General features: G+C 41.3%; 1 protein-coding gene across 3 annotated transcripts in view; it reads left to right on the top strand.

Moving 5' to 3' along the window:
- Positions 1 to 21912, top strand: part of LOC122978897 (phospholipid-transporting ATPase ABCA1-like) — a 42589-nt gene extending 20677 nt beyond the window's left edge. For 2 of the 3 annotated variants that reach the window (XM_044345965.1, XM_044345964.1), the window contains exons 9-49: positions 3024 to 3267; positions 3434 to 3573; positions 3666 to 3782; positions 5216 to 5410; positions 7207 to 7415; positions 7533 to 7709; positions 7804 to 8026; positions 8268 to 8489; positions 8695 to 8899; positions 9126 to 9239; positions 9359 to 9533; positions 9664 to 9795; positions 9945 to 10084; positions 10213 to 10350; positions 10474 to 10703; positions 10925 to 10997; positions 11092 to 11294; positions 11479 to 11530; positions 11667 to 11780; positions 12063 to 12211; positions 12341 to 12465; positions 12948 to 13046; positions 13242 to 13431; positions 13556 to 13650; positions 13747 to 13779; positions 13889 to 13994; positions 14329 to 14403; positions 15068 to 15237; positions 15347 to 15524; positions 15652 to 15767; positions 15862 to 16006; positions 16122 to 16245; positions 16351 to 16480; positions 16746 to 16929; positions 17109 to 17215; positions 17437 to 17578; positions 17782 to 17916; positions 18057 to 18160; positions 18278 to 18370; positions 18660 to 18903; positions 19003 to 21912. In XM_044345965.1, the coding sequence (XP_044201900.1) occupies positions 3024 to 3267; positions 3434 to 3573; positions 3666 to 3782; positions 5216 to 5410; positions 7207 to 7415; positions 7533 to 7709; positions 7804 to 8026; positions 8268 to 8489; positions 8695 to 8899; positions 9126 to 9239; positions 9359 to 9533; positions 9664 to 9795; positions 9945 to 10084; positions 10213 to 10350; positions 10474 to 10703; positions 10925 to 10997; positions 11092 to 11294; positions 11479 to 11530; positions 11667 to 11780; positions 12063 to 12211; positions 12341 to 12465; positions 12948 to 13046; positions 13242 to 13431; positions 13556 to 13650; positions 13747 to 13779; positions 13889 to 13994; positions 14329 to 14403; positions 15068 to 15237; positions 15347 to 15524; positions 15652 to 15767; positions 15862 to 16006; positions 16122 to 16245; positions 16351 to 16480; positions 16746 to 16929; positions 17109 to 17215; positions 17437 to 17578; positions 17782 to 17916; positions 18057 to 18160; positions 18278 to 18370; positions 18660 to 18903; positions 19003 to 19146 (5991 nt within the window). In that variant the 3' untranslated portion in view covers positions 19147 to 21912. The remainder of the gene's footprint in view (positions 1 to 3023; positions 3268 to 3433; positions 3574 to 3665; positions 3783 to 5215; positions 5411 to 7206; positions 7416 to 7532; positions 7710 to 7803; positions 8027 to 8267; positions 8490 to 8694; positions 8900 to 9125; positions 9240 to 9358; positions 9534 to 9663; positions 9796 to 9944; positions 10085 to 10212; positions 10351 to 10473; positions 10704 to 10924; positions 10998 to 11091; positions 11295 to 11478; positions 11531 to 11666; positions 11781 to 12062; positions 12212 to 12340; positions 12466 to 12947; positions 13047 to 13241; positions 13432 to 13555; positions 13651 to 13746; positions 13780 to 13888; positions 13995 to 14328; positions 14404 to 15067; positions 15238 to 15346; positions 15525 to 15651; positions 15768 to 15861; positions 16007 to 16121; positions 16246 to 16350; positions 16481 to 16745; positions 16930 to 17108; positions 17216 to 17436; positions 17579 to 17781; positions 17917 to 18056; positions 18161 to 18277; positions 18371 to 18659; positions 18904 to 19002) is intronic. The other variant, XM_044345966.1, reaches the window with a different exon arrangement.
- The last annotated feature ends 88 nt before the right edge of the window (positions 21913 to 22000 follow it).

Genomic DNA, 22000 nt, shown 5'->3' with positions numbered 1-22000 from the left:
CATCCCTCCAGGGAAATGACACATATATTCAGTCACCCAAAAAAATGCTTTCAGAAGAGACAAATTAATGCTCAGTCACACTGAGAGACTCACACTCACATTTGGCAGGCAGGGTCTCTCTCTCTCACACATACACACACACAGCAGTCAAAACAAACTAGTTTACAAGATATTGATATGCGTGTGTGTGCCAGCGTTTGACACCAGAGCAAAAGGGGGGAGTTTTCTGTCAGTCGCTGCTCCGTTTTTGCAGCTACTGCAGCCTCTGACAACGAGGGCAGGAGGACACATATTCGCACGAACATATGCAACACACACATGCGCACTCTTAGACCTTTTTAAATGTCCGAATTAGACAGCCGCACAAATAAAACACTCACACGGAGGCCCAGATACGCAACCAGTTTAACACAATGCACACACACACACACACACACACAGTTCTTTGTGCATGAGAGAGCAGGAAAGCATGTGACGGTTTGATGTGGCTGTCGGCTCAGCTGCAAAGCAAGCGAGTACAGAACGATCTCAGGGAGTGCGTGTCTGTGTGTGCATATGTGCGTCAGTGATCTGAGATGCAACAGTTCCCTCAGTCTCACTTTCTTTTTGTTGGAAAACAGTGTTGATGGATAGAATAAGGGCAGAATAAGAATTACACGCTGCGCTCTAAACAACAGTCGGTTTTGAAATAACACAGAGGACAGAGAAAACAGTGTTATTTGCTCTGCGTGGTATGCGAGGATCTTGTGTGTGTGTGTGTTTGTATGTCAGTCAGTGTGTACTCAGTAACAATTGTCAGTATAATAATTGCGCTGTACCGCGGAGCCTGCAGAGTTTTTGCTTATTAGGAGAACGACCGATAGTAACCTCTCTTTGTTCTAGCGCCTTCCACTCCTGCTTTCTGTGCTCATTTCCACCTCCTGCTCTGCTGAAACCTCACTCACATACAGATGAGCAACACACCTCATATGATGTGTCATTCTTTCTTTCTTTCTTTCTTTCTTTCTCTCTTTTTGATTTGTCTTTCATTCTCTAGCATCTACATCTGACCTCCTCATATTTATTCATATTTTCACTTCAGGAAAAGGTCTCATTTCCACGCTCACACACACAGAGCCTGAGCGTACCGTAAGCCCAAGAAACCTCCTCCGGTTCACACGTAGGAAACAAAGGCTTCACTTCTTCTTTCCGCCCCTTTCTTTGTTTTACTTCCATGAAAAACATAAACCCCCGTCCTTTCATTCCTTCCTCATCACGAGTTGGTGACATAATTGCATGTGTAGTTGACCAGTTTGGAGCCATTAATGGGGAACTTGTGGGGACTTGTCTTTTGACCTGTAGCAACCTCTGCGTGAGCCAAAATGAACTCCCTGCTCCCTTCAGCCTCACGAAACACAGCGTTCGACTGTCGATAGGAAATTAAGGACAGTTTCTCTGGAGACAAAAGGAATACGACAAAGAGCTCTGTTGTTTTGTTGTTATGATGAACACAGCCACAGAATTTTATGTCCTGCCAACCAGTTTTCCACAAACTTTAAATGTCACAAGAAAGTTGAACAAATATTAGATCCATCGACTGTTCACCAAAATCAAAACACACATGAGAAATTGGGCTTTAATTTCTGACATTGCCAATAATACGGAACTATAATAGGCTGAGGAGCAGTGCTACAAGATTGTGTTGTGATAAGCAACAAGGCAACAGCACTGCACTGCCCCCAAGCCTTCAGCATTAGATATGGTTTGACAGCTGTGAATACGTATACACGGTAAGAAGCTCCGTGAACATGCAACATCATGGTTTCTTTTTACAGTACGTAAGTAACAGTGTGATAACATGTTAAGTAACACATCGACCTACATGTTTTAAGTTATCTGACCTCACCAGTAGAGGGACATGCAAATAAACGCACGTGCACACAGAGAGAGAGAGGTAGAGAGAGAGGTAGAGAGAGAGAGAGAGAGAGAGAGAGAGAGAGAGACAGGACTGGTAGCCGTAGTTAAATTTATCTCAGTCTGGCAGACGGCTAAGTGCTAAGTGTCTCCACCCCACAGCGCAACACTTGACTTCCATGTCTAGAATACCACTCATAGTGAAGATGATAACCTTTAGTAACTTCAATCCTACTGTGTCTCTCTCACACACACACACACACACGTGCACGGGATTCATATAAGCTACATCTGTTGTGACAGATGATAACCTTACATATGTAGTTGCAGACATATTATTTTTACTTCTGTCACTGTGAGTTACAGTATTCGAGACATGTGAGATTCCCCTAAAGGAAAAAGCATGTACAGAGCAAGTTTTAACACAGACATGGTGACACATGGAGCAGATATAACATGCAGCACGTTCAGCAAACTCATAAATAGTGCAGAGAGACCTTGTTTTATTCATGTTGGACTAATTTCACAGACATGTATCCTGACTAAAATAGTTTTTTTACAGAGCTCTTAGTAAAATACAACTTTTCATAATCCTTGTACTTTAAATCAATTTAAGGCATAATGATAACAAACACCTTACAGCTCAAATATCCCAGAATGAGACTATTAATGATTTAAATATTAGATCATGTGTGTCTAAAGACAATATTTAGCATCTGAAATGTGCTGCAGAAGGAGACATCAACACTCGTACAGATGAGTGTTGATGTCTGAGTGTGGCAAACTGTTGATAGTGAGTGATGATGACTTGATGATGTCTGTTTTTGTGTGTGCAAGAAGCTTTACTGTTGGACACTGAGTGTGGCCAACAAACATTAAAAAATGCAGTACATGAAGAACATCTCAAAAATCTCTTTTTATTTTCCTATTGAGCTGTTAATCATCAAATGTTTAAACCTTGAGGGTTTTTTTTCCAGTGAAAACAGATTTAAATGTTTGTTTGCATGTTTACAGATCTGAGAGTTGTGTATTTGTATTCCCTCGTCATCATTTGGACTTGGAATAATATACTCGCGGCTATTGGCCAGTCATCATTATGCTAACATTTCTGCATGTGTCTCTCCCCCCAGCTTTCCAGTATGAAGAGTTGGAAGGATATGCGAAAGGAGATCCTGTATCTTACTGCGAATGCCACAGGCTCTCCAAACCAGATGTACCAGGCCGTGTCACGTATCGTCTGCGGACACCCAGAGGGAGGTGGCCTCAAAATCAAGTCTCTCAACTGGTACGAAGACAACAACTACAAGGCACTGTTCGGAAACCATGGCAATGACAGTGACAGTGAGCCTCTCTCCGCTTACGACAACTCTTCGAGTAAGTGTTCAAAGTGTTTTAGCAGTCTTTCCATGATTCTAAGTCTCATTCAATGAAAAAAAATGAAATGGTAGACAGTAATGGGAAAGGTTAATGCTTTAAATGTTTCACCATAGAAGAGAAACAAGGGTCAGGACATTAAAAGTGCTTTGTATTTATTTCCAAGCTCCCTATTGTAACAACATGATGCGGAGCCTGGAGTCCAGCCCCATTTCCAGGATGATCTGGAGAGCTCTGAAGCCTCTGCTCATGGGAAAGATCCTGTACACTCCAGATACTCCAGCAACACAGAGGATCATCCATGAGGTAAAATAGGCCCCCGTCATGTCTAATAAGCCCATGGAAACCCTGAGGGTAGCCCTATTAAATGAGACTGAGTATGTGTGTCTGTGTTCCAGGTGAATAAGACCTTCCAGGAACTTGGTGTGCTGAGGGACCTTGGAGGGATGTGGGAGGAGATGAGGCCCAAAATCTGGAACTTCATGGAGACTAGCGAGGAAATGGACATGGTCAGGGTGAGTGGGCGGCACTGACAAGACACACGTACACATATCAGATTTGTGTTCTCAGTGTTCTTCCTGTTTACATGGGAGTTTAAAGATAGTAATCTGGGCATCACTGTGACTAAAGTGTAATTATGTGTCTGATGTGACTTACAAAGGAAGGACCATTCAAAGCTACTGCAGAAGTCACCACCCATACTGCTTCGGTATGGGTCCAAATAGGGACTATATCAACAACTGGCCTTGAATGTCACAAAAGTTGTTTATGCGCTTGTGATATTTCTCAGGCTGATGAAAGTACTTGAAACTGTGGAGAAAGAGGACGAAGGCAAAAACTGTTTTTTTCATACTGGCTGGTGTCTTTTCGGGTGAACACAAAAGAGATAAACATCAGAGACTAACACTGACAGATAATTCAGTTGAAAGGGACAGAGTTTCTGAATTATCACTTTGGCATTAAAACGTTGGTCTGACATCAGTCTGAAAACAAGACCTGCCTTCATTTAAACCGTTTGCTCTCAGTTTGATCACATTAAAGCATAGACACACAAGGCATTGGTGTTCTAACTTACACACGGGACTACTTGTTTGGGCTGGATTAATGGCTGTACAGTTACAGTCATCCTACCAGGATCAGCCATTTACCATCAGGTTCTTTAGAGATCAATCTCAATCAGATTGCATATATTTCATAACATGGCTCTTCATGGCTACAGTGGTTGTTTTTTTTTCCACACAACTTAGCTTCCCTTCTGTGGATCACATAAGCACCACCTCCACCTAGTGGTGAATGGTGGTATTGTAAATTAACTTCCCTTTGTATTTGCTGAATGATAATTAAAGGCATTTTGAAAAGATGGAAAAGACAAAAAATGTGTGTCTGCCAGAGATGAGCCTTCCTGTAAGGCTGTTAAATGTATTCATGTATGGGTTATAAGTGCATAACCACAAATTTGTAGTTTAAAATATGAGGAAATGGCTGTCAATGCTGTCTGTCATGACATCGTTTTTTTCATCTGGGAAACAGGAAAATGGCTGAGATAACACAGATGATGAACTTGAAAAGAGCCTTGAACAGGGACATCAGAAAATTAAATGACAGGAAAGTGGGTCACAAGCCACACAAGAAATGTACACAGAAAGTCAGACAGAGTGGGGCGGCAATGAAGGTCACAAAACCCAGCAAGCCTAAAGGCATACAGATTATTCAACAGTTTGTTTTTCACGCTGTTGTTTGACATACATTTTACTGCTGAAGAGGAAGAAGAGGAGGTAAGAGGAAGTAAAGAAAGATTTATGACCGCAAGAAACTAACTGAGCCACTAAATGTGGAATATTTTGTTAATCTCTATCTTCCTCTTTTATATTTTGGGTATTGTTCTTCACAAAAGGTAATGACACAATTGACTCTCTATAATAAATAACATAATCGTTCCTTTTTGCAGACCCTGCTCCAAAATAATGCCAGCGCTGCATTCTTTAACACCCAGCTCAGTGAGATTGAGTGGCGGGTGTCAGATGTGTCAAACTTCCTGTCCAAGGCCTCAGAGGACAAAAGACCTGCAGGATCAGCCTATACCTGGAGAGATGTCTTCAATGAAACAGACCAGGCCATCCAGACCATCTCACGCTTCATGGAGGTCAGTGTGTTAGTGAAAGATGTAGGACCAAAAAGAAAACACATATTGCAATGATAGATTTTTTCAATCAAATATATCAGGACATAAAATTTCATATCAATTATGACTTAAAAGGATGTAGAGTATGTTATGGTGTTTTCACATGACTTGCTCAGTCTGCATACACAGACGTGTGAAATTACTATGTAGCCATCCTTGTTTTCAAGGACAATATCAATAAACCCACATTTATACGAGTATTAAGTTGTGTCTGTAAAATAGCCGCTATCTAGTATCTCACATGTAGGTCAAGATGCAAAGAAATCCTAGTGAGGAAATAGGCTGAATGGTAATTGCCCATTTAGGTCATCACAAATGAAATCTTCTAGTATGTCCCATTGTTTTTTAATGCAATTTCAACTGCGGTTAGATCACTGCATGGCTTTTAAAAGCCTTGAAATCAAATGTTCTTTTCCTTTCCTTCTCCTCATCAAATTGAATTGAATTATACCCGTGCTGGTTGTGTCACTGCTCCATGTATCTGCCTATTGGGTCAGTGTGTCAGAGCCAAGGCTTAGCTATAAACAACCGCTCCTAAACTCCTGCCAAATGTTAATCAATATTCATGCCCCAGCGAATGGGTAATTGTTGTCTTATTTATCTGTGTCAGGGAATTTCTTCATTGAGATGTCTCTAAAATAAACATCATGGTTCAGTGGTAAATGTGAGTAATTGCCCAGTGATACACCTTTAATATGAAGTAATGATCAAATTACCTAAATAAATACCTAGGTTTTCCACTCCATAGACTGCTGACACAGATGTCTGATGATCTTCTAACTGTAACTGATTGCTATTGTGTTTTAATCCACTTTGTGACCTCAGACTATGTCATCAAATACACAAACACAATTATAATCATTTAAAAAGGGGACATGTTAAACCATGACTTCATATCAATTAGGTATTGCCACAAAAACATTTCCAAGTGAAATTTCCTTGGCAATGTGTAGGTCGAGCACCGCTGTAAACAATCCACTGACCTACTGACTGCATTTCACCCTTTAAGAAGATCGTATAATGCGTGTAAACTGACATTTCTCACACCAAAAACTATGTCAAGGCCTGATACAACCATAAAGGTTTATCATGCCTATAGCATTAGAAGGGCTCACGCTGTATTTTCATTATGCTTTTGAACTCGTTGCCTTCTCACACACTCGGTATTCAGGGATGAGGTACAAGTCAGCTTATATCAGCTAAGTATGTAAGAGGCTAATCTGTAGGAGGTCTCAGCAAATTATTCTAACAACTCTGGTGTGGTTACTCAGGAACATGAGTTTGTGTAATCGGGTGTAGAGTTCATAGCTGTTATCAGCTTCTGAGCAATAGCTGTGAGGAAAGCATGTGATTTGTTTGAGCAGGAGCGTTTAGGATATGTGTTTAAGAGGTGATAGTTGATGTGGGGCTGTTAAAGATCACCCAAACAAGCTGCAGGCTGATGACTCCATAAAGCACGACAGCTTCAAATTAAACAGTAATATAATTAGATGGTTACCATTAAGACCACTTTACATAACCTGATTAAGTAGCTCTTTTTCAGAACAACTTGATCTACCATAAGCAAGCTGGTTCAGCTGTTGTGGGATACTCTTTTACTTCTGGAAACATGCTCCATCCTTCTTTAACTGGGTGGCACTCTCCCTTGAGACATCATTTAGATCTTACAACAGTTGCTTCATGCTTCTTTCCTAATCTCAGACTCAGACTCAGACTCTGATGAAAAATGTGCCATAACCCTGCTCTTTCCCTCACAGTGTGTGAACCTGGACAAGCTGGAGCCAGTAGCTAATGAGGAGCGATTAGTCAACAAGTCCATGGGTCTTCTCAACAACCAGAAGTTCTGGGCAGGAATTGTGTTTCCCGACATCACCCATAGCAACAGCACTGACCTGCCTCCCAATGTCAACTACAAAATCCGCATGGACATTGATAATGTAGAGAGGACGAACAAGATTAAAGATGGGTAAGGGTCTACGTCAGCCAAGAAACTATTTTGTAATCATTTTTGAAAATACTATTCAGGCAATGTAGATTCTTATTATGTCACCATGAGTTTATTGATTGTCACTTTGCCTTGCAGCTACTGGGACCCCGGCCCCAGGGCAGACCCCTTCGAGGACCTTCGTTACATCTGGGGCGGGTTTTCCTACTTGCAGGACGTGATTGAACAGGGAATCATCAGAGCTGTCACCGGCACCAAGGAAAAGACGGGCATCTACATTCAGCAGATGCCCTACCCCTGCTATGTTGATGACATGTAAGTGACCACTGTGGGAAGAAAAACTAATATCTATCTTGTACATGTACTTTAAAGAGAGCATGACTCATTTTTCTCACTTCTTTTTTAATAGTTTCTTGCGGGTGATGAGTCGGTCAATGCCTCTCTTCATGACTTTGGCATGGATGTACTCAGTGGCCATCATCATCAAGGGAGTGGTGTACGAGAAGGAGGCGCGGCTCAAGGAGACCATGAGGATCATGGGACTGAATAATGGCATCCTGTGGCTCAGCTGGTTCATCAGCAGTTTAATCCCGCTGCTGATTAGCGCTGGCTTGTTGGTGATGTTATTGAAGGTTAGTGATCCACGCACTTTGCCTCATCATGCAGGAATGTCAGCAAATTGTACAAAACGAGTTAATATACTCACACTGATCATTGCTGATGTGTTTAACTTAGTCATCACCCTGTTTTCCCATGATCACAATGCTTTATTGTCTAAAAATGTATTAGATTGTGAAATACAAGTGATATCATAATGGCGCAACTAGGAAAGTATTAAACTCTCTCTTTTTTTCTTCTAACACCCCCTCTCAGATGGGCAACCTGCTGCCTTACAGTGACCCAGGCGTGGTGTTTCTTTTCCTGGGATCCTTTGGCGTAGTGACCATCATGCAGTGTTTCCTCATCAGCACTTTGTTCTCTCGTGCCAACTTGGCCGCTGCCTGCGGTGGGATCATCTACTTCACCCTCTACCTGCCCTATGTGCTGTGTGTCGCCTGGCAAGACTACGTGGGATTTGGAGCAAAAGTCGTTGTGGTGTGTGGAAGGAATTTAATAAAACACATATGTTGTGCTGAGGTGTTGTCATTGAAGAGATGAGAGTTCAAACTCATAAATATATGTCTAGAAACCTCATCCCTCAAATGTCAACAAATAATAGTGAAATAAAAAGGTTCAAATAAGCATGTGCAGTTATTTTTTTTCTCTCCACTAAACTCTGGCTTCTCTGTTCTTCTTTCAGAGTCTGCTGTCTCCTGTAGCGTTTGGTTTTGGCTGTGAGTACTTTGCCCTGTTTGAGGAGCAAGGAGTGGGAATCCAGTGGTCCAACTTGCTGGCCAGCCCTCTGGAGGAAGACAGCTACAACCTCACCACCTCTATCTGCCTCATGTTGTTTGACGCCGTTCTCTATGGAATAATGACATGGTACATCGAAGCTGTATTCCCTGGTGAGTCATGTACAATGTTTATGATTACACATTACAGTAACCAGTAATTGCTGAATCAGTCGATGTGCAAAAAACTAATACACCAGATAACTGTAAGATGAATTGATTATATGGAAAACAGAAGTGCTTGGCCTTACCTCTACATTCCCTAACTACAGTCTATGAATACATTTAATGTTCATAAACTGAAAGGTACTGAAAAACAAAACACTTCTTTCTATTTCAGGTCAGTATGGGATCCCCAGGCCTTGGTATTTCCCGTTCACTAGAACATACTGGTGTGGAGAGAAAGAAAACAAGAACCTCTCAACTCCTCTGTCAAAGAAGGGCAACGCTGATGGTACAATTTTTTTTTATGTCTGTTTGAAGTGCAGATAGATGATACCTCCCTTCATATCTTTTTAAACCTTATTTTGTGTCATTGCTGAGACGCTGCTCTTGTTTTTATCGTATCTACAGCTGTGTGTATTGAGGAGGAGCCAAACCACATTGATCCAGGTGTTTACATCGAGAATCTGGTGAAGGTCTACAGCCATGGAAACAAGCTGGCTGTGGATGGACTGTCCCTGAGATTCTATGAAGGACAGATCACCTCCTTCCTCGGCCACAACGGAGCTGGCAAGACCACAACTATGTAAGATAACACACATCATCTACAGTACTCCTAATTTTAACTGAGCTGAGCAGATAAAATTAGTTGAATGATTTGAAATCTTCTGTTGAGATGGTTTTTGACTGTTGTGTCCCCCCCTGGTTTCTGATAGGTCAATCCTAACAGGATTGTTCCCACCCACCTCTGGTACAGCCTACATCCTCGGCAAGGACATCCGCACCGAACTCAGCACCATACGGCAGAATCTGGGCGTCTGTCCCCAGCACAATGTACTTTTCAGCATGTATGTATACAGTATGACGCTATCATAGAACAAAACTGTAGATGTTGGATTATACTTACAACTGAGCTTTAACAATATGATTAGATCTTGTTCGGAGAAGCTCTCGGACCGTTTGTTGACTGTCGATTTGTTGGTTTACTTGAATCCAGGCTGACAGTGGAGGAACACATCTGGTTCTACGCCCGTCTGAAGGGACTGCCTGAGGAGAAGGTGAAGGCCGAGATGGAGCATATTGTGAACGACATCGGACTGCCTCACAAACGACAGTCACGCACCAGCACGCTGTCCGGTCAGTTTGATTTTTTTTATCTTTTTTTTTCAAAGTTAAAATTGTATATGTATCTCAGAGGGATTTTCCATATCAATATAAGTTTTAGAAACCATTTTTTTGACCTTTTCTTCTTGTTGTCTTTGCAGGTGGGATGCAGAGGAAGCTCTCAGTGGCTCTGGCTTTTGTTGGGGGCTCAAAGGTTGTGATCTTGGATGAACCCACTGCTGGTGTTGATCCATACGCTCGCAGGGGCATCTGGGACCTGCTGCTCAAATACAGACAAGGTAAATACAACTCTTAGTCATAGTTAATTTTTGTTATATTTAATTGTGCAGTTTTACATAGCATTATCCTCAGAAATCGCAAATTATAGCAAATTAATCTGAACCTGTTTTCCCCCCTGTCAGGCCGCACCATCATCCTGTCCACCCATCACATGGATGAGGCCGACATCCTGGGTGACCGTATCGCCATCATTTCCCACGGCAAGCTGTGCTGCGTAGGCTCCTCGCTCTTCCTGAAGACCCAGCTGGGAACAGGCTACTACCTGACCCTGGTCAAGAGAGACTACGACTTGACACTTCAGTCCTGCAGGAATTCTGCCAGCACTGTCTCCTACAGCAAGAAAACAGAGAAGGTAGAGGGAGCATGTGTTTTTAAAAGATAAAAAATAAATCATCTCACTTCCAGTGTTGTGAAAGTTGTTGTTTCATGTGACAGATTTCATATATAAGCTTTCCTTCAAGCAGGATAAAAAGTTGCTTTGTCTCAGCCAATGAGAGTTCATTATCAGGAAGGAAGGAAATGTTCATTTAATCTTGTTTTACTAACTGTTAACCTTCTTTGTCTTTGGTTCAGGAGGACAGTGTATCAGAGAGCAGTTCAGATGCAGGTCTTGGCAGCGAACCAGAGAGTGAAACCACCACTATTGGTAAGAACTGAAGACAGACAAGTTATAAGATGTTGATGTTTTTTTTATTTTCTCTAACCAACCTCTTAAACTTTCTGCCTTTTCTTACCTACAGATGTGTCCCTCATCTCCAACGTGATTTTCAAGCATGTCCCAGAGGCTCGCATGGTGGAGGACCTTGGCCATGAACTCACATATGTCTTACCCTACCAGTCAGCTAAAGACGGAGCCTTTGTAGAGCTCTTCCATGAGCTTGATGACCGACTGACCGACCTGGGAATATCAAGCTATGGAATATCTGATACCACTCTGGAGGAGGTAAGGAGCAGGAAAGAGCTCACCCATCTTTTTTCTGGTCTAAGTTAGCCTTTCATAGTTAACAAAGTGGAATGAAACTGATATAATATACATATTTTGTGTTGACAGATTTTTATAATATCAGTTTAATTTATTGTTTATAAGCTTCTGACAATTTTTCAATCATGTGTCTTCCAACTTTCAGATTTTCCTGAAAGTGGCTGAGGACAGTGGAGTGGATGCTGTTGAGCTTTCAGGTGAGATATAAGATGTGTTTTCCAGACCTAACATCTTTTTTATTAAAAATCACTAATGAATTGTAGCCACAGGAGGCAGGAGGTGTCTTAAATTAAGCAAAGTTAAATTAACCTGTCTCCCGTCTCGTGGCTGCAGATGGAGTGGTGCCGACAAGGATTCGTCGCCATCATGCGTTTGGAGACCACCAGAGCTGCCTGAAGCCCTTCACTGAGGATGACTTTGATTTCAACGACTCTGAAGGTGACCCAGGTAGAACTGCACTACCCAGCATGCAGTGCAATGACAGCAACAGTCTTGTTGCTGTCATTTGTAGAATTCTTTCACTTAGCGTTTATTATAAAAGGAGCGTTTCACCATAAATAAACATAGATTTGTGGTACAAAGCATACAGATATGTGTCTTTGAGGCTGTAAAATTGTAATTGTAGACAATCAAGTTGTTGCTAACAGTTATTTAGTACTATTAGAGAAGCAGGACACACACTTGTCATATTATATATTTGCTTATGTGTCTCCTCTTATCTGTTTGCAGAATCCCGTGAGACTGACTGGCTCAGTGGAACAGATGGTAAAGGTTCATACCAGGTTAAAGGCTGGAGTCTGAAGAGACAGCAGTTTGTGGCATTACTGTGGAAACGATTCCTCTACGCTCGGCGCTCCAGGAAAGGCTTCTTTGCACAGGTATACTGATGTTATTTTATATACATATACATATACAGTGCGTATAGAGGTAGCCACTGTAGGAGTTTTTCTACCTTGCATCGAACATGCTGGGCCTAATATTTCCTCTTCACTGTGTTATTTTTTCAGATTGTTCTTCCAGCAGTGTTTGTGTGTATTGCCCTGGTGTTCAGCCTGATTGTTCCTCCGTTTGGAAAGTATCCCAGTCTGGCTCTGCATCCCAGCATGTATGGCGAGCAGTTTTCCTTCATCAGGTCAGATGTTTTTCTATCTTCTTTGACCATTTTCATTTTCCTTCTTTGTATCTTCTTTATCTCTAATCCTTGCACAGAAATGTCTTTGCTCAGTCTATATATTATTTAAATCACACCAGCCTGACAATTATTAGTCAGTTGAACTCTTGACTTCTTGTCAAGAAAAAGACTCGAAAGAGCACGTTTTCCTGAAGAAATGTTGTATTCACAATCTAAAGTGCACAACCCATTAAAAATGTAAAAGGTTACCTAACTGTACTAACGTCTGTATGTTACTTAAATGATGTATTTTAAACTCACTGGCTTAGCTATGAAGAAGTGCTGACCACTGCACTATACAGTTATTAAAGGAATTTATGATTTATGAACTATTGTGAGGTACCTGTGAAAAAGTCATTTGTTTGTGAATTTCCACTTAAGGCAGTTAATAATTACAGTCAAATGTAACATTTAAAGGTAATGGGTTCTCTGTGTCTTTACAGTAATGACATACCTGAGGACCCTCACATCAACAAACTACTGGGAGCTCTGACAGAAAAACCAGGATTTGGAACACGCTGCATGAAAGAAGAACCCATACCGTGAGTATTTGTTTTTCTATCTCTCTGTAAAAGAGAATAAAAATGAACATCTATAGATCTATATTAGATCTACAAGCAATCGTAATCTACAATCTTTACCTCAATTTAGCTTTTGGTTAAAGTGTAACTTGCTTTTCCTTTCTGTCAGACATTCAGTTTAGTAATTTAATAAACTTTTCTCTCTCTGTGCTCCAGGGACACTCCCTGTACAGCAGTGGAGGATGATTGGTCGGTCCCGCAAGTGTCTCAAAGTGTGAAGGACATGTTCGACAAAGGCAATTGGTCCATGGAGAATCCCTCTCCCCTGTGTGAGTGCAGCTGCGGAGGGCGCAAAAGGATGCTGCCAGAGTGTCCTGCTGGTGCTGGGGGACTTCCACCGCCACAGGTTAGTGATGCAAGACAACAAAAAATAAAGTGTAAATCAATACCACACAACGAGGACTGTATGCAAAGAAATATACACACAATATACACAAATAAACATGTTAATTGTCTGTTTTTGTATCCAGATGATGATCAGTGACAAAGACACTCTTCAGAATTTGACCGGCAGAAATATCTCAGACTATCTGGTTAAAACCTACGCTCAGATCATCGGCAAGAGGTGACACTCGTCTCATTTTATCAGCGTTTAGTTTTCATTCACATTTTTAATGTCAATTCTTGCCTTACTGTGTTTTTTTTTTTCCTCTTCTCACAGCCTGAAGAACAAGATCTGGGTCAACGAGTTCAGGTACATCATCTGACATGATCCATCTTGAGCTTGTTGGTGTGTCAATAGTATAGAGTGTCTTTATCTGATGTGTCCTTCACTGGTATTGAAATAATCATTCTCTATACAGATATGGTGGATTCTCACTCGGCGCCAGGAATTCTCAGTTTCTGTCCCAGAAAGATGAAATTGATGATGCGATTACGCAGCTGCGGATACGCTTCCGTCTGGAGAGAGTAAGAGATTTTATTACATCATTGCTCTACATATCGCACTAAACCGGTCAAAAGACTATGACGCAAGGAAAGATTACTGTCGTGGTTTCAGTGAGGTCAGGGGACACTAATTGCTGCACTTTAGAAGAAACAGTCATGGATTTATTAGTTACGTAGTGTTGTATAAGTAACATGAAAACTATGTTATATTGTTGAACATTGTTGTTGCAAATACAAGATGGCACTTGACAGAAACTAGACTTGATAAACTCTGGCTGATATTGTTGGTTTAAACAAGCACTAAATGAGACTCTCTCTCTCTCCTTCTTCTCTCTCTGCCTCACCAACCCTCTAGGGAACTGCAGCGGATCGTTTCTTTCGCAGTCTCTCCAGTTTCGTCCAAGGACTGGACACCAAGAATAACGTCAAGGTTAGCACTCACATGCATGGTTATACAACAGCACATTGCTCTGCAGGTTACCGTCAAGCTTTCCTCACCAATGCCTTCAACAATGCAGCTGTTCCGCCAATGCAGGGGTGTAGCACACCACTGCGCCCATTTAGAGACTAAACACTTGACTCACTCTATTCATATTGTGTAATTTGATTGCGTAATAATTGATTTCTGCTTTGTTGCAGATTAAAAGCTTTCACAGCTTCAGCTCTACAGCACACATGCCCATAGATTTCATGCTCTTAGTTTTAGTTTTTCACCCTCTTATTGCTAACTTACATATACTATATTTTTCTCTTGATATGTATCTGCTAACACAAGAACAACTAACTGCAGCATAAGCCTCAATTCCTCAGCTTGACCACAAAAATGAAAAGCAATCAAAAATGAATGAAAAGGTAAAAATCTAAGTGCTTATGCAGAATTCTTGGGATAACAGAAGGAGCTTATGAAGACTGAGCAAAGAAACAAAAAAGGGGAAATCATATTATCAAAAGAGAGTTATATTAGGTTCTTTACAAAGACTTACTCACTATGTCTTCATTAAAAACTACTTTACAACTAATTTACTTTCAAGCTGCTTTATTTGCTCTCTGATGTTACAGAAAGTAAAATCTCTCATCTGCTTCTTAATCTGCAGATCTGGTTCAACAACAAGGGTTGGCACAGCATCGGCTCCTTCCTCAATGTGATGAACAATGGCATCCTGCGGGCAAGTCTGCCAGCCGACAAAGACCCCGCAGAGTTTGGCATCACTGCCTACAATCATCCACTCAACCTGACCAAGGAGCAGCTGTCTCAAGTCGCATTGTGAGCATTACTGTCGATGTAGACTCACAGTACATTTAAAACATCTCTGTGACCTTCTGCTGATTTCTCATCGTTTCTCATCTTCCTTCTCTTATCTTCTCTCCTCCAGGATGACGACATCAGTGGATGTGCTGGTATCCATCTGTGTGATCTTCGCCATGTCCTTTGTCCCTGCCAGTTTTGTGGTCTTCCTTATTCAGGAGCGAGTGAACAAGGCCAAACACATGCAGTTTATCAGCGGGGTGCAGCCCTTCCTCTACTGGCTGGCCAACTTTGTCTGGGACATGGTAAGACCACTTCAGCTGGACCCTAACACACTGATTCTTCTCCATGTTGTATTAAAATTCAGGACATAATGCTGTGTTAAACTAAAAACATACCAATTTTTATCCTTTTTCCCTTCCTCTCCTGCAGTGTAACTACATCGTCCCGGCCACGCTGGTCATCATTATTTTTGTGTGTTTCCAACAAGACGCCTACGTCTCCTCCACCAATCTGCCTGTGCTTGCCCTGCTGCTGTTGCTTTATGGGTGAGTTTGACAGACATTCAATATGTTTGGCTCTTCCTTTCATTATTGTCTCTTTTTCTCTAACGTCTGAAATGCTCTTTGTGTCTTCTTCCAGATGGTCTATCACCCCGCTGATGTACCCAGCCTCATTTTTCTTTAAGATCCCCAGCACAGCCTACGTGGTTCTGACCAGCGTCAACATACTGATAGGAATCAACGGCAGTGTGTCCACATTCGTCCTGGAGCTTTTTGGAAGCAATGTAAATACTGTCTCCAAGTCATTCGTTCAGTTATATAGAGAAGCAGTAGATTATGCTGAGAAATTATTTAGATTAAATGCTCTAACCTTAAAAATTGACTTCCCTCTTATTTCAGGAGATCGGTGGCATCAACGACATCCTGAAGAACGTTTTCCTCATCTTCCCTCACTTCTGTCTGGGCAGAGGACTGATCGATATGGTGAAGAATCAGGCAATGGCCGATGCTCTGGAGAGATTCGGTAAGCGCACCCGACTCCTTAAACTCCCTCTTTTAACAACAAACATGAATACATACATGCTGGTTTTCACAAGGCACTCATTGTTCTCTGGTTGCATCTTTTCAGGTGAAAACCGGTTCCGTTCCCCTCTGGCCTGGGACATGGTGGGAAAAAACCTGTTTGCAATGGCCATTGAGGGCGTCATCTTCTTCTGCATCACCGTCCTCATTCAGTACCGCTTTTGCTTCAAGGCCAGGTGAGTGAAACCTGACTTGTGGTTAGATACATGTGTGATCAGTTAGCTTTACACTGTTCTAATCCAGTACAACTTAAAATAGACAAAGACATCCTCTCTATTCTAGGGCCTCTTCTTCTCATAACACAGTATCCCTGATAAGACCTTGCAGCTGAAAACAATTAGCAGATTTGAATTCCCTTTGTGTGAAGGATTTGACTAAAGCCCATCCTATAAGTCCTTCTGAGTGTAACCTCTCCTAATTGTGGTGCCTGTGACTTTCCAGGTCATCCACCAGTCATCTGAAGCCTATAGGAGAAGAAGACGAGGACGTTGCCAGAGAGCGACAGAGGATCCTGACCGGAACAGGACAATCTGACATCTTGGAGCTTAAACAGCTCACCAAGATTTACAAGCGGAAACAGAAGCCGGCAGTGGACCGGCTGTGTGTTGGCATTCCCCCTGGCGAGGTACGATACTGATATCTTACACCTGTTTCACACTTGATTCTACACCAGACTGCCAGGAACAGACAGGGTTCCTTTAATACAAATAAACAGTAGAATATGAGTGTTGTGTCTGTAAGTGGATGAGCAGGTTTCTTTACCAGCTAAATCCTGAGAGTGAAACTGTTTCTTTTTCCCTGCAGTGCTTTGGCTTGCTTGGTGTAAACGGAGCCGGGAAAACCAGCACCTTTAAAATGCTGACAGGAGACTCTGTGGTCACCGGTGGAGAAGCCTACCTGGCTGGCAAGAGGTAAGACATGTCATACCGGAAAATATACAATACATCCAGTAATTTAGAATAAATGGTTCTTTATTCAGCCTGACTGGTAAGATGTAGGAGACACTTTAAAGCTGAAAAATATGGCTGCTAAAATTATTTCTGTAGCATTTACAATAATATATTTTCATCAGTGAGATGATTAAAGGTATTTGGAATAAATATCAAATGAAAACTTAATTCTCTCATTCCAGTGTAACTACAGAAATAGACGAGGTGCATCAGAACATGGGCTACTGTCCCCAGTTTGATGCCATCAACGACCTGCTGACTGGCAGAGAGCACCTTGAGTTTTACGCCATCCTGAGAGGAGTGCCTGAGAAGGAAGTCTGTGAGGTCAGTAACAAACAAACACACATGCATGTGCCCAGTGTACTGCCTATGACTTATTTTATTGGACCTTTGGTATTGGTCTTGTTTTTTTTATTTAGACTTATAATCCAGTGATACATGATATCAGATTTTGGTCAATACAAATAAACAAAGTCTTAAGTTTCTGAAAAGATGCCTAACACTGAAAACTTGATCTCATCCACTAGGTGGCAGAGTGGGGCATCCGGAAGCTGGGGTTGGTCAAATATGTAGACAAAGCAGCAGGCAGCTACAGCGGAGGAAACATGAGGAAACTGTCCACTGCCATCGCTCTCATAGGAGGACCACCTGTTGTATTTCTGGTGAGTGGAAACAAACACACACAAACGTTTCTTTTTTTGCATAAAGTATGAAGTGACCCAAAAGTTCCTGAAGGCAGTGGGTTGTGTATTCAACATTACATTGCAGCATCAGCTGAGTATCTGTTGTTTTCTGTCAACAGGATGAACCTACAACAGGCATGGACCCTAAGGCACGTCGTGCCCTGTGGAACGCCATACTGAGCATCATCAAAGAGGGACGATCTGTAGTCCTGACCTCTCACAGGTTAGACTACACAACAGAATTACATATATTAAGTTATGATTCTGTTTGTGTTAGTATATAATCATGATATTTTTTGACTTACCTCATTCTGGTGTTTTTTTGTTTGTTTTTTGGCAGTATGGAGGAGTGTGAAGCACTTTGCACCAGAATGGCCATCATGGTCAACGGCAGGTTCCGCTGTCTGGGCAGTGTGCAACATCTTAAAAACAGGTAGGAATACACACCAGAATAGCATTTCACAACAGCTGACAGACATACACAAAGCTCCTAACATAGCCTGGTAGAACTACACTGAAAAAGTTGCATATTATGACCATTGAAGGGCAGATCTTTTTAAATTATTGTTGTAAACACGTGATGGCTGATAGGCCGTTCCTGGATAGAATGACTGTCAAGCACCAAAAAATGTAATTTAAGTTTAAAAGTACCACTTAAATGACAGATTATTGCTTAAAACTTCAGTTCAGTGTAATATATTTCTTTGTTAACTTCATATCAGGTTTGGTGATGGCTACACCATCATCCTGCGGGTGGCAGGGCCAGACCCAGACCTTCATCCGGTGATGAAGTTCATTGAGCAGGAGCTGCCAGGCAGCACGCTGAAGGAGAAACACCGCAACATGCTGCAGTACCAGCTGCCCTCCTCCCTCACTTCCCTCGCCCGCATCTTCTCCCTGCTCTCCAAGAACAAGGAGGCGCTCAGCATAGAGGACTACTCCGTCTCTCAGACCACTCTAGACCAAGTAATGCAGTTTACCAAAGGCTCATTAAAAAAAAACTAGATGGCGACTTTAGTTTAAGCAAAGTCTAATTTGTCTTTTCTCTTCCTTCCCCCCATCAAGGTGTTTGTAAATTTTGCCAAGGACCAAAGTGACGAGGACCATTTGAAAGACGTCCATCTGAACAAGCGAGACGCTGTGGTAGTGGACATTTCCCAGCTGAACTCTTTCCTCAGTGACAACAAGACCAGGGAGAGCTGCGTGTGATTCCACAACACACCACTAGTGGGAGTTGCTATGCTTCACACACTCTCCCCCCCTCCTCCCTCCCCCACAACGCCAGAAAATATGGACCACTAATCAGAGGGGGAGACAGACTATGTTCATTTTTTATTTTTATTTTTTAGTCTTTTTTAATTGTTATCATTTCTCAGTGGACCTGCACCTAAGCGCACAGCCTCTCGAAAAAAGTCGAGGCAGAGACTGCAGGTATCGTGACAGACACTGAAACAATGAAAACTCAATGCAAATCAATGCAAGAATTATATATATATTTAAGATGAGAGGATATTCCTGTGAGGGTTGGAGACTGGTGCTTCTCCTTCACTAGACAGACAGACAGACAGAAAGAAAAGACTCAGAACACTTGAAGCGACAGCAGGATCATACTGCTGTGTTCGACTGGAAACCTTGTAGCTCTGCTACTGACTCAATGGACAAGGCATCGGGGATGATAGAAGGAAATATCTCTAGTTTTTAATCCCCATTCCTAAAAGTAGTTAGCGGTAGTCAGTGGGACTGTGTATGTGCTACTCTGTATCGTGAAATCACGACAGTGTAAAACAAAACAAAAAAAAAAATTTGTATCATTCACTGCCAACTGATAAAGGATGGACTGACTACTTTTTTTATTCAGGGTGAAACCTCTCAATCTCTTCATTACCAAGTTGTTTTATAATGCAGGTGATGGTTAAAAGCATTTACAATCCAACTGATTTCAAACAGAAACATGCAATCATTCAACATATTAATTTTTACTAATTAGATTTTTTTTTTAATAATTTAATTCTACTAGACAAACATAACCTCTTTGGAGTTTTGTTTATCTTTGTTTGGACAACAAATTCAGATAACCAAGTTGTCCATTTTTATTTGTTGTTCATGATGTCCTTTACATTGTCCAGCACAGTGCCTATACTGTATGATGGTGGAGAGAGAAATCTGAGCACTCCATTAAAAACAACAGCGTATGTAGGCTGCCAAGGAATGTATAAGATCAACACCAACATGCATCAAAGCACAAAAAGCAGGTTTTTGTGGAGATGATGAATGAAACTAACCTGTTTTTTTTTTTTTTTTTAAAGAAATGTCTTTTCATTGTCAAAAAAAAAAAAATCTTGTGGTTGCTTGATGTCTGTACAGGATGTGCAGTCTGCTATAACGGCTTGTTGTACTCGCCCTGCTCTCTTTAAATCAAATCAGAAAGGACACAAGAGGATCGTCACGAACTGGCAGTTGTGACTTCAAGTGAAAGATGAAGAGTGATGAACAATTTGGACTGGTTTTTGAAAGTTATGTAGAAATATATATTGCATGCTTTCCACTGGGCCACGCACCTGGACTATCAGCACTTGTGTGTGTGTGTGAGTGTGTGCGCGTCAAAGTATGCCATCAGATGAGCGTGTAAAGGACTGGAGAGGACTTAATTCTGCTTCGTTGTTGTTGGATTACTGGCACATATGTACATGTGGGGTCTAAATCTGAATTATGTTGTAAAAAAAAAGAAGAAAACATGTCAAAATGTGATTTTTTTTTTTTTTTTTTTTTTTTTTGGCCATGAGATGAATGAGATGTTCCTGCGGGTAAAACTGTAGCACCCATACACGGAGAAGACAGTTTCTGCTTGTATGGGATCTAAAGATGGTACCTGTTCCAGCAACACATGCTTTTATACCAATGTGTGAGGGCACGACAGGAGCAGATTAGAGCTGAGCCAGCATTGCTGTGGATATTATGTACAGTAGCAGTTATGTGATGTTACCAGTGGAGTGAACAAAGTGGAGTATCTGTGCCAAAATTGAGCTAAATATGTATCTTTGATCAACCAGCATAATCTTGAGGAGGCAACTGTTGTGCTTTGATTTCAGTTCTTTATCCATCAGGTCAGTTTAAATCGACAGAAATTCTCCTCTGTCGTCGTCGTCAGCAGCTCAAAAACATGAACATGTGTGATCTCATTCAGTCTCCATCTGACTACAAGTTCTTTCTATCTTCTAGTGACGTTGCCAAATTCGAATCAGTTGGTACACATTAATAAGCTACCGCACTGGAGTTATCTACCGTCAGAAACTTTTAGACCCAAAGAGATACTGAGATACTTCACATTAAATTATGTTTCTAGAGTTAGTCAAGAAGCCAGACTAAACAGAAACAGGGACCACTTTAATTAAAATATGTGCTTGTAATGCTTTATAGTCTGAAAATTATATCCAGGGTTCAAATTGATGACAGATTGTCATTACGGGTGCTCTGTGTCATATAAAATTTTGGAAGGGGTTTCCGTTACCTCGGGGATGTAATAACTGCTGTGGGCCTTCGGGCTCACAAGCCTCAACCCACCAAACCCCCTCTCCTAAATATGAGCACTTTAAAGACTTAGTAACTATTTGTTTCCACGATGTAGAAGTAGGGATTTGATTATGGCAAATTAAACATTTAAAAGCAAATCTCTGCACTGGAAAACAGACATGACTTCACCACTGCATTAAATACATTTGTCTGAAACTTGAAATAGTGAATGAAGGCTTTCATGTGATTGACAGAACAGAGTGGAATTGTGAAAAGTTGAGACAATAGTGAGATATAGAGAGAAACGCAGGACAGTACTAATGTGGTGATTTTCTCCTCTCGTGCTCAATATTATTATTTGTTTACATTTTTAAGTATTAAACAACAGCTGTTTGAGTCTGTTACCCATTCTGTATAGTTACTCTTTACATTAATAAATAAAATTCATACATTTTGAAAAAAAAAGTTGCCTCTTTGATGCATTTTTTTTGTCAATTTAGATCCTTTTATTCATAAAGTGTATTCTCTCAACCAAGCTACTGACTGAACAGCA

This window comes from Thunnus albacares, chromosome 3 (genome assembly GCF_914725855.1).
Source record: "Thunnus albacares chromosome 3, fThuAlb1.1, whole genome shotgun sequence".
Classification (NCBI taxonomy): Eukaryota; Metazoa; Chordata; class Actinopteri; order Scombriformes; family Scombridae; genus Thunnus; species Thunnus albacares.
The sequence above is the reverse complement of the archived record's forward strand: the minus strand, read 5'-3'. Positions and strand labels throughout refer to the sequence as shown.